Below are 12,421 nucleotides of genomic sequence, written 5' to 3'. Positions count from 1 at the left end.
TAATAATAATAATATAATAATAGCGGTTTCAGCGTTTATTAGGCCGTGGGCCTAATAAACGCTGTTAGCGTTTATAATATAACCTAATAGGCCGTTATGTAAGCAGTAGAGTCCTTTTTACTGAGAATATTAACTACACCCCCTCCTAGATTTACTTTTTTATTCAATATACACCTGCTGCCAATTATACAATTTATGAATCACAGTTCACCGCTCCCAAACTTATTATACTAACATAAACATAATTCCAATAAATTTGACTCAATTATAAATAGGTTAATAAGTTCTGTTAGACAAATTAAAACTTCGAAACTTGCTTTTCTGACAGGTGACAGCCGATAGCATAAAAAAAATACAGAACACTGTTTACGAGCAATGTATTTAGAACTTTCGTAGTCCACAATGGAAATACAAAAAGCTATAAACGCAATTGGAAGCATCAGTCAAAGTGGAAAATTCTGCAACGCTTTCGCATTTCCCAGCAAGGAAATCAATTGAATTACAATTAATGGCGGCAAAATGAAATGGTTATTAACCGGGAAACAAAGAAATTTTTACTGACCGAGAACATTAGAACCAGAAAAGACAATCAAAACACTAAAGCTAAGCATTCACAACAATTCTCCAAAAGCAGGCAATTGGATAACTCAATTAATCAGCACTTAAGTGAAGTAAAAAACTCTTAATAAAACAGGTTATTCTTCATCAGCCTACTTTCTGCGTTGGCATCCTTTGTCCGTTAATCGCTATTCGAAAATAAGCAACCTATAATCACACACAGCGGTACAAAAATTCTTCCAGATATTCAATCATTTTAACCTAATCCATGCATAAGTAATAAAAATATATATATTACCAGACAATTATTATCATTTGTTTCGGAATAGAATGTTGTCAGTGGACATGGTAGAGAGAACCCGATCAATATTTCAGAAATTACGAAAAATTTCAAATATTCATCCTTTGCTATTAAATGACTATGATATATTAAATGGAAATATTCAAGTGATTTGACACATTTGATTGAATTATACAAGAAAGAGCAACGATCAACATCATGACACACAGCGGGCATCCAAATACGCATTACAAATGCACCCAAAGGTGGTAGCAGATGTTCCCACGAAGAGTCCAGTCCCGAGTCCAGGATAAACTTTCGCCACTAAACGAGAACGCTTAAGATGACTTACCTTAATCACAATCAAATCTTAAATTACTTTGAACATAATTAAAATAGAGAGGACAATCTGGTAAAAATCACATGAACCAAGACTAGACATGAGTAATGACTAAACAATGAGATCTTATGTCTTTAGTGTAAACTTACCAATAAATTCAAAATATTCTTACACGAGTTTGGCAGTGGCCTTAAAGCTATACATAAAAGATCCTTTGGTAGGTTCAAAATGAGTATTAAGTAGCTACAAACTTACATTATTTCTAATCTGGAATAGAATTACGAAGTATTTCGAGCTACAGGTAACAGAAACACGAATACGACGGTGGTATTTTACAAGCCGAGACACGAATGTTACGAATATTGTCTTGAAAAGCAGCTTCAAATGCAAAGACTGAGGTAAACATATAAACGAGGTCACATCAAGTCAGGAACGTATTACTAACCATTTATTAAAGATATGAGCGATCAATCAGAAGCTGCACTACATGTTTGCTCAACGCTTCACTCTCCTGTGTAATACTTAGTTTAAAAACTTTATTCATAAAGAAGAATAAAAGACAGAATCGAGAAAAACTGCCTCTTCTTCACTTGGATTTATCTTCAAACGTTGGCTTGAAGAGCTGCTTGGACCAGTCCAGACCATCGTAGGGTATGGTTGAGGGAACCAGAGGGAACAACCACGTCAGGTACCAGCGCCTCCCAAGTACCACCTGAAATAGAGAGCGAAGTCTTGACTACAAATAAGGCCGGAGAAATTGCCTGAATATTCCTACAATGTATTGAAAAAAAGTACAAAAGCAACAGTCGGTGCACATAGGCACATGGCATTGGTGGATAGACTTCAAAAGTATCGAAGGATATTAATTACAAGCACGCTTGAAAAATATGTGAGAATAAGGACTCGTTTTTTGACGCTGCATCAAGGGTACGCAGATTCGTGGCAAATAAAAATTTATCACAGAATGTGATGACAGGCAAACGGTCTGAATATATTATATACATTTCTTCATTGGACCAACCGCAGTATCAGAATCTGTGAGGTATTTAAGAAATAGTACGTAATTGGAAAGCGTTCTGAATGACGTAACGGATCATTGGCTTGCTTAATGCACATCCTTCATCTCATCATTGACAGCAGAGATTAATACTAAAAATGTACACTCAATCAAAACTTCAAAAGTGATTAACGTAACTTAAAATCACAAAAATCCTTCTAGCGGGATGAAATCCCGAACATACAGTAGTAAGAAAGAAAGTCGGATAGCTGTCAATCTTTTGGATCATTATTTCCTAACTTAAACCATCTAAACCGTAATTTATTCAAAAATGGCCACGACAACTAGACTTCGGAAATTATTAATTTCATGACCCAGAAATGGAATAAAGAAGATAGAAGACGTAACTAAAAGATGAGAGCAGACATGCACCTGGATGTTGTGGAGCGTGCCCTTGTCGTACGAGATGGCACTGTTCTCTGAGCGCTCGCGTGTGGTGGTGTTGGTGAGGAGCTGACGTGTGTAGTAGTAGAGCAGCACGGACAAGAACAAGCAGCCTATGACGTTCAGGGAGAAGAGGAAGCCGTAGAGCGTCTCCACTGAAGGGTTCACTATGAGCCACAGGCCAGGCAGCACCACGCGCACGCTCGTCCACGCGATGCTGTCCTCCTCTACCAGACAAGAAATTTTTACAGCTCTACAAGGCCACAAATTTTGACGAATAAACATAACATGTTGCGGCAAAGCTTTGAAACAAAGTCTAGTTCGAAATCATGCGCGATTTTGTTCAAAGTAATATTTCTTTCCATGTCGAGGCCGACAAAACTATAAAGATGAACAGACAAAAATCTTCAAATTTCCCATGTATTTTGTATAAAAAGTAAGGAACTAGCGCACAAGACTCGAATATTTATAATACTGTGTGAAGCGTAATTTTAGGTTGTATTGACAGCATTTACATTGTGAATTGCAATTAAAGTTCGGAGCGCGGATAAAGCGAGCTGTGTACAGGAGAAATTGGTTAGCGAACATGACGAATTTGTTTACATCCAACAGCGGCAAACTTATTGAGAGGTCAGCGGCGGCTGCGTAGGGCGCAGGGTAAGCAGCGCGCGGCGGCTGCGTAGGGCGCAGGGTATGGGTAAGCAGCGCGCGGCGGCTGCGTATGACACAGGGTAAGCAGCGCGCGGCGGCTGCGTAGGGCGCAGGGTAAGCAGCGCGCGGCGGCTGCGTATGTAAGTATCCGAAATTTGCACCGGGTGTTGTCCACCTGAAGTCAATATCACGCTATCACAATGTGGAATTTTGTAGGCGTGAATTGCTATTCCGTAAATAATGGAATTAGCAAAGGAGGTGCAATGGCCGGAAGAAATTTTAGGTCGTATATAAAACTATGACTAATGACTAAAACAGCAAAATCTGTGTTATCAGCAACAGGGGTACGGCACAGGGCCGAGAAAAATATACAAGTGCAGGTCAATACCTAAAACCGCTATTGCAAAGGATGGCCGTTATTAAATCAAGAGCCAAGACAACTGAGAAGCAAAATTAGAAGCGGCGAGATAGAACTACAACCGTGGAGAAGATGACCGATCTATTTCGGGCGCCGGCTGCGATGACACGATGCTATGGTCGCTATAAGGCCACTTGGAACAATACGGCAGAGGGCTTTCGTGACAGCTACAGCCGTGATAGCTACGGCCCCCGTACTGATCTATGAAATAACGTCATACAGTAAAGAAGGAAAGTTTGCACAGGGATCAGACAACTTTACCAAGAATGTAAAATTGGAAATTAATTTGCGAGTCCTTGTGTTTTGAATCAGTAATTATGTTCGGTTTTGGATGTGCCGTGATTTTTCCCGCCAGTGCAATTTCAAATGTAAAAGAGTTTCACTCTAAACCTCTTTTATTCTAGTTACAGAACTAGTACGTAACTTTTTAAAGAACCTTTTGTATAACGCGCTTCACTCGAGCATCTCGGCCAAGCAAACACTACGTAATTCAATAATTAATTTGATGACGAGCAAGGAATTCCTAATGAAGAGACAAATAAAAATGAATAAAAATGGAATTATTCCAATTTGAAGCTATATTGACCAGCTCCTTCCATCTTACTGACCTATGTAGGGCGATATGAAGAAGGCATTGACTACAGAGCAATATAGCGTGGAGAGCCACATGTAGACGAGGAAGCAGAAGAAGTATCGGTGGTTGTAGAGGCCGATGCAGCAGCCAGTGAAGATGCAGTGATGCTCGCGCTTGAGGATACAGCAGCCACAGGACCCACAGTGACGGGCTCTTGGAGGCGCCACGTTCTCACAAGGAGCGCACACATGCCAGCCTTTAGGCACCTGCCACACCAACAATTATACATAATTATTTGATTGCACTCTACTATGCTAAGTTAATTATAGAAATTTAATCTACAAATAATTGTATCTTGATCATTTAGAAAAATAAATTATTCAAAGTTTACAAATAAATAGACAAGCAAAATATCTGAACATAGAAAATTTTTAATTACAGTGTACCGGTATATAGGTATATGATAAAATAATTGTTTATAACAAAAATAACATTAGGAAGAAACTAATATTTTTTGTATAAAATCTAAATATTATTGCCTATCACTTCACTGCAAAACTGATTCATTTAGTAAGGGGTTAAAGCAGGAGAATTAAGATCTCAACTGAAGTTTAAGTTATAAAGATGTGCAATTAAAACGTACCTAATGCTTATATTCATAAGTGAGAGAGAACAGAGAGCTGTAAGGCAGTTGGCCATGGTAAGATATTTAATGAGTTAGAACAGTGAGCAGCATGGTGGTTGCCTTCTCAATTTCAAGTTCCTCCAGAGTTAAAATTACTAATTGAAGAAACAATTTCCCATTGAAATGAATAAAAATGCTTTATTATGCTTGTTAGATACAATCAAGAGATTCACACTCATAAAGGTTGCCATTTTGCAATCTTAATGAGTTTAATGTCATACAATCCTGTATTAGAGTAAACATTTGGATGCTAGTTTTTCTTGCATCACACCAAAACCTGGTCATGAGAACTGGCATCAAGATTGCCTGATTCTTGCTATGAGTATTGCTCTAATCATCTAATGAAATGAGCCTGAAGTGACCAGCTTTTATCAACATTACATTTTTGGTCTGCATACCGTACTGTCCTGCAATTCCTTATTCCAAACATAAAATTCATAAAATATTTATTATTATTAAGGAAACAATGAATTGTTAGACAACAAGTACTTTAAAATTTTAAGAAAAATATCAATAAATTCACTACACATTGGAATAATGACATGAAATAGATAACTAATTTCATCACATACTGTGGCTGGCATGATGTGTCCTTTGGTTGAGGTGTCAATCAACATGATCACCACAAAATTAGTGATGATATTGAGCAGCACAAATGTGCCCAAGCAGATATGGAACTTGTGGAAAAAGCTGTTGAACACTCGTGGCATCACAACAAATACCTGTCAATTACAAGAAGGTTAATTTTTGGTTAACAGGGCTAGTGTCAAAGAATAAGGAATTAAGGATCATTAATCTTCCATTTTGTTTGACAAGATATTCACTAACAAAGCTTTAATTGAGGACAGTTATTCAGAGGACAGTTCTGTTCTTCCATGAACAGAAAAAATATCAGAAAAATTTTAAAAGCAAATTTTTTAACAATAGAGAGGACAACATTATTAGACATTGATCATTGCAGGAAAGTCATTAATATTTCCCTATAATTTTTTTACCAATACTTGAGAACTCACCTCAAACCAATAAACAATTGGGATGGCAACAGAGAGTAAAGTGCAGGCAGCAGCATCTGTGAATGTACGAGGGACAATGAGGCGCAGGCTGCGCCAACGTAAACCTAACAACGGCATTAGGAGTTGATGTTGTGCTTATTGACTTGAATGAAGGATTTAATTGTATACCTACTAGTATTGAGAACAGAATTGGAATACTCACACCACTGCAAAATAGAGAAATAATTGAAATACAGATTCAAATTTTTATACATACATATATTCAGTTATTATTCACTACACATCAAATGTAAGCAGGTTCAGGTGATGAATGGCTATTCAGGAAGATCAGAAACTAATATGCAGAAATAAGTAGAATATATAAAGTTATTGATGTTTTAGAGAGCATGAATCTCATGATAAGTCCATTGTTCTGTTACTTCATTACATAGGTACAGCATGGAGAAAATCATATAAACTGCCACCATGCAGAGTTTGGTAATTGTGTCAAACCAGGATTGGAATTTTCCTTATAAAAATGAAATTCCTCACCTTCAAAGTGACAAATTTCCAGTACATTTGGAATCTTGCGGCCTGATCTTTTACTTTTAGAAACAATTAGAGAAGAGGTACCGTAAGTCATCCAGCAGGAATATTGGGGCTCTGATAATGAAAGAAGGATAATGAAAGAAAGCTCTAGGTTCAAAGGTAATTGGTAAGAAGGTAAATTGTTGTAGAACTGGTTTGATGCGATTTATAAGATTCTTCATTGACATAGGTTTTATTAGGGTATTCATCAATATCATCATTATCAGCACTATTTCATTGACTGATTGACATGTGGTAATAACACATTAACAGACTGTAAAGAGTCCAAGTCAGAATAGTCACCATAGCCTAGTGCCAAAGCTGGAAAAGTCCTATTTTTTCTGAAATATCACACTCTAATATCGTATAATTTCAGTAGGTGTGAAATTTCGTGGCTCTAACATCATGTATTTTTGTTTGATTGAAAAAAATAGCGGTTTGCAATTTGCAAACATGTCGTTTCAACATCAAAATGTTTCCTTGAAGATAATGTAGTTGCGGTTACATGAGAGTGGTCAGATTGCAATATCATGCGTTCAGTTACCACTTAAGAGAAGACAAATGTTATTGATGCCGTTTGATGACTGTTTTTAGGGTAAAAGTATAGATTTAGGGTACCACATGCACGGGACTTTGAAAATAGGTTTGCGGCTTGTAAATGGCTTTTCATGGCTGAAATATGGAAGTCATGGCTGGAAGAAATGGAATCACAGCTGGCAAACCCATAAAACCACAGCTTGAAAAATCCAGTTGTGGCTTGCCAAGTTGATATATTTCATGCCTGCCTAGGGCTGATTGGGGCATGAGCTCTCAAATCCCTCAGACTTGGTATGATTAGAGTTGGTTGCAGAATGACCTAAAACTGTAAAACATAGAGACAAACCAGAGATTTTTTAGATTCAGTTAATTTTTCTTTTATTCATTACTCAAGATTTAAACAAATTATCTAGGTATGATAATCAGATAATGCTGGTATCCATGATACTTTACTGGTCTACTAACTCTTCTTATAGGACTCAATAATATAAGTTAAAAAAATACTTTTTAAACACAAGACATCTAAAGAATCCAGTGTATATGATGTTACACATGTACAATGAATTTCTAATTTTATTTTCAAATATTAAAAAAAATTTAATTTTCATTTTTTTAATATCTAAAAATTTTGTAAATTTTCAAAATTATTTATTCTGTCAACTGATTCAAGCTGCAAACATTGCCTCTGAGTCTCTGACTTTATGCAAGTGTGCAAAATTTCAGATCGATTGGACAGGTAGATGGTAGAAGTGTGTCAAATATGGATTACAGCAATCCCTTGATTGACGCAGTTAATAAATCCCCGAGTTTTAACGTGATAAGCAAAACCGCGCTAATCAAACTTAAGAATATATGGGAATAATTATAATGAATCCTCAAAAATACCAAAGTTACATAATAATTTTTTTTTCACTAAAATACATCATATTTTTTTCTAAATAATAATTTTTTTTTCTAAATTTCAAGCTTAGTCTCCAAAATGATATTTTTACGTTTAAGAGTTCCCTTTTTGTCCATAATTATGATGGTAATTTATCAAGGAAAATTATGTAGTTTGATAAAAATGAGCAGTAGATATGGCAGCGATCTTGACCAGTTGAAGGCTAACAAGCAACTAGAGCACCGGAATGGCGCACTTACAGGCGAACGTTGCCGAACTCGACCATTTGAGTTATGAACGAGACAAGGCGCAGTTAAACCGACTCTGTAGTCAGCACGAGTGCCTACGGAACATGACCTTATTTAAAGAATTATTGGCTGAAATTCATAAAGTAACAACATTTGGCAAATTTTTCCAAAAGTTGTAACAAAAGTAACAACATAAGATCTAATAAGCAAAAAGTAACACTTTTGTTACGAACGTAACACCTCTGGCTAGAGGCGGGAAAATGATGCGTTGTGAAAAAAAAGTCACACTAATCAAAACTGGCACCGGCCGCACCGCATAGATTATGGGTAGGTCACAAATTTTTTTTCCGCCTTAATCAAAACCGCGGTATTCAAAACTGTGCTACTCAAGGGATTGCTGTATATGATTTTTAGCAGACAAAAATTATTTTTAATTTTTTTAATCTTGAAAATAAATTTAACAAAATTTTTTTACTTATCCAAAATTATTTATTCTGTCAGAGTGTCAATTGCTTCATGCATTGTCTCCAACTTAATGCAAGTGTGCAAAATTTCAGATCAATTGGACAGGTAGAACTACAGGTAGAAGTGTGTTAGATATTGATAAGATTTGTAATTTTGTTTTGTTACTTTTGTAGCAGACAGACAAACAAACAAGAAGTGAAGTTAAAAAGAAGTGTTGTAAAAATTAACTTGAGGACAAGTTTAAAAAACTCTCTGTTTAGTCTGCTGTGACATTATGATTTTGACCTAAAAGTGAAATAGGTACAGGCTCTGAACTCACTGTGCAGAGAATGGATGAATATTGCAAGATCTTTGGCGACGCTTCAGTAGCAAAATTTACGCCTTGATTGAAATTCTTGCATTTAATATATTTGTCAGTCTTCGGCCAACTATTTAAAAAAAGTAAGGTTTCCGATATGTAGGATGGATCAGGATGCAGTGAAGCTTGTCCGGAAATCAGTTGCAATGAGTTCCCGCAAAAAAAAAAATGTAAACATCAAGCTTACAATTACATACCGTCAACCGGGGTAATTTGGGACGATTTTGAGCGTTTTTTGTTAATAACTTCTTACGATGAAACATTTCATAAACAAGTTTAGGCTCATTTTATAGCTCTTTGCGAGGGCTATCGAATGGCATTGTCAAAAAAATTCCATATGCTATTCCTAAGGTGCCAGAAGCAAAAAAATAGTGTCCCGAATTGCCCCGTCGAACGGGGCAATTCGGGACACTGGCAATAAAACTTCATTTTAAAACACTTGAAGCATGCAGAGCGTACTCATCTATTACTAACAGTACTCTGAAGTCCTCCTCTTTCATTGTAGATGATGTAGAGGTAGAATAAATGACATTTTCTGTGATTTTTACTTGTTTTTCCTTTATTGATATGATATTGCCATATACATTAATTACCGTATTAGTGATGTGACATTATCTTATTATTGATGTGATATTACCGTATCCATGAACATGCCATTGAGCATTTACAACAACCTTGTCCATTGCAAGCTTCATATCAGCAGCCTTATAACATTTTTTTCGTATCTGTAAGCTTACAGGAAGGCTCATAATTTCACATCATTTTAATTGGGACTTCCCGTAATCATTAACTTCGCATGGTCATTAACTTCACGTGATCATTAACTTCCCGTGGTCATTAACTTCACGTGATCATTAACTTCACGTGATCATTAACTTCGCGTGGTCATTAACTTTGCGTGATCATTAACTTCACGTGATCATTAACTTCCCGTGATCATTAACGTCTCGTGATCATTAACTTCGCGTGATCATTAACGTCGCGTGATCATTAACTTCCCGTGATCATTAACTTCGCGTGATCATTAACTTCCCGTGATCATTAACTTCACGTGACCATTAACTTAGCATGATCATTACCTTCACGTGATCATTAACTTCGCGTGATCATTAACGTCGTGTGATCATTAACTTCCCGTGATCATTAACTTCGCATGATCATTAACTTCACGTGATCATTAACTTTGCGTGATCATTAACTTCACATGGTATTTAACTTCGCGTGATCATTAACTTCGCGTGATCATTAACTTCCTGAAAGGAATGTTTTAGTGACAACCAGCCTATCTTTTGGAGAGATAAATCATAGTTTAGGTCAATTACTTTTCATTCTATGATGCCTGGTGCACAATTCTATACATGACATGCTATGCACAATTTTGTGATGACCGATGATGCACTAATTTTTCGATAAGTGAAATTTTTTTGCCAAACGAGGTAAATGTAATCAATATTCTTTGTTTTTAATCCATTTTTTTCTTAACTGGAGCCTATGCTAACTGAGGTTTTACTGTAAATGCGTTTTTGGGGGTGTCCCGAATAGCCCCGGGGGGGTGGCCCGAATAGCCCCACCGCGCGGAAATGGCTGCCATTTTTTTTTTGAATGAGATAGGCAAAATCTGTCAATTACGTTTTCAAGACGACACATGGGTGCAACTTTTATGTAAGTAAAATTTTTTAATACAGCGAATATTTTTTTTGCTCCAGACCTTAGCAGAAGTAACCTTTCAAAATAGCGCTTTTCACCATTTTTTTCAGGAATTTTTGAAAGCTAGTAAATGTCGTATTTTTCGACTCCCTTTATACTACATAGATAGGAAAAATGTTGACATTTACGCCACTATTTTTAGTTTTGCAATATTCCAATTAGTTTTGCTACTATAACAGTTTTACGCCGTGTCGGAGGACTGTCCCGAATTACCCCGCCAGTCCCGAGTTACCCCGGTTGACGGTAGTTGCGGTCACATTAGAGCAGTCAGACTTCATTATCACATGTTCAGTTGACACTTGCTGTACAATCGGACTGTTTTTAGGGTAAAATTAATTATTTGGGGTAACATGTGGATGCAACCTTGTAAATAAGTTCGTGGCTTGTAAATAGTTTTTAATTACTCAGCGTAAATGGCTTTTCATTAAAAATTACCTGGCGACGCATCTTAAAATTACCCGGCGACGCTTAGGCCTTAAAAACCTATATATTGGCGATGCTGCATCCACCCTCTGTGCCCTGGCTCTGAACTTCTGAAGATCTATCAGCAGACAGCAATTGAGCAGGCCAGTTGGGAATTTCAAAATTTGCCTATTCACTATTGCCCCTTTAGGCTTTAGCCTATTGGACTTGGAGCTTGAAAGTTGCCACTGTGCAGAGAGTGGATGAATATTTCAAGATCTTTGGCGACGCTTCAGTAGCCAAATTTTTGCCTTCAGAAGATCTTGCCGACACATTTAGATTGAAATTCTTGCATTTAATATATTTCTCAGTCTTTGGCCAACTAGGGTAAACGCGGTATATTCCAACATCGTAGGTAATTCCGTCACCTCTTCAGCTTTTCCTTTATATTAAGCTTTGTTTTAGTTCCATGCGTTCATTGATGGTTGAAATGATGACGTCATACATTTGCGTATCGAAATACTGCAAAAACACTAGGTCTTGGCCATCTAGTGGGAAAATATTGAGATTCGGATGTTGCCACACAAAGTGACGGAATATAGGGATTTGGTAGGTTTCCATTCTGAAGGCTTTTTAATAAATATGGCAACATTTTGTGACGTTTCATTGTTGCTGATGCGTAGTGAAGTGTTTTGAGAGTCATGTGAAGGCAACAGAACTTACGTAACGCATACGGTTTTTTTTTATAGTTTTTCATTTCTCGATGCGTCCTTAATGTGTCGGAATATACCGCGTTTACCCTACTTAGCTATGTGGCTGGCCAGGCTCAGGGGTGGAAAAGTCCTATTTTTGTCTGAAATATTGTGGCTCTAATATCATATAATTTCAGTAGGTATGAAATCTCGCAGCTCAAATGTTATAAATTTTTGTTTGCTTGAAAAATTGTGGTTTGCACTTTGCAAACATGTCACTTCATAAAATTTTCAACTTCTGCAATCTGCATTGCTTTACCGTTCCCACCAAAATATCCGGCAGAAAAAAACGTAAACATCGTAATGTAAACAAAACAACTAACGTTTTGTTGAGGATCGCGCATAGTTGCAGTCATGTCAAAGCGGTCAGACTGCATTAACACGTGTTCAACTTAGAGTAAAGACAAATTTTATTGTTGCCGTTTGACTGTTTTAGGGTAAAATGAGAGATTTGGGATGAGAGGTGCATGGACTTTATAAATAAATTTGCACCTTGTAAGTGGCTTTTCATGGCCAAGATATCAAATTCACGGCTCGGTGAAATG

At 36.8% G+C, this 12,421-nt stretch overlaps 1 protein-coding gene across 1 annotated transcript; it reads right to left on the bottom strand.

The window, feature by feature from the left end:
* Positions 1-361: 361 nt before the first annotated feature.
* On the bottom strand, positions 362-6,225 carry LOC108665528 (probable palmitoyltransferase ZDHHC24). Its single transcript, XM_018152292.2, has 5 exons — positions 5,961-6,225; positions 5,520-5,669; positions 4,297-4,528; positions 2,608-2,846; positions 362-1,890 (listed from the first exon to the last, which is right to left on the bottom strand). Exons 1-5 carry the CDS (start codon positions 6,075-6,077, stop codon positions 1,765-1,767), a joined length of 864 nt encoding a protein of 287 aa, XP_018007781.1. The 5' UTR covers positions 6,078-6,225; the 3' UTR covers positions 362-1,764.
* Between the last annotated feature and the right edge of the window lie 6,196 nt (positions 6,226-12,421).

Source organism: Hyalella azteca, unplaced genomic scaffold (assembly GCF_000764305.2).
Source record: "Hyalella azteca isolate HAZT.00-mixed unplaced genomic scaffold, Hazt_2.0.2 contig7978, whole genome shotgun sequence".
Taxonomy (NCBI): domain Eukaryota; kingdom Metazoa; phylum Arthropoda; class Malacostraca; order Amphipoda; family Hyalellidae; genus Hyalella; species Hyalella azteca.
Note: the sequence above shows the minus strand (reverse complement) of the source record. Positions and strands in the feature narration are given on the sequence as shown.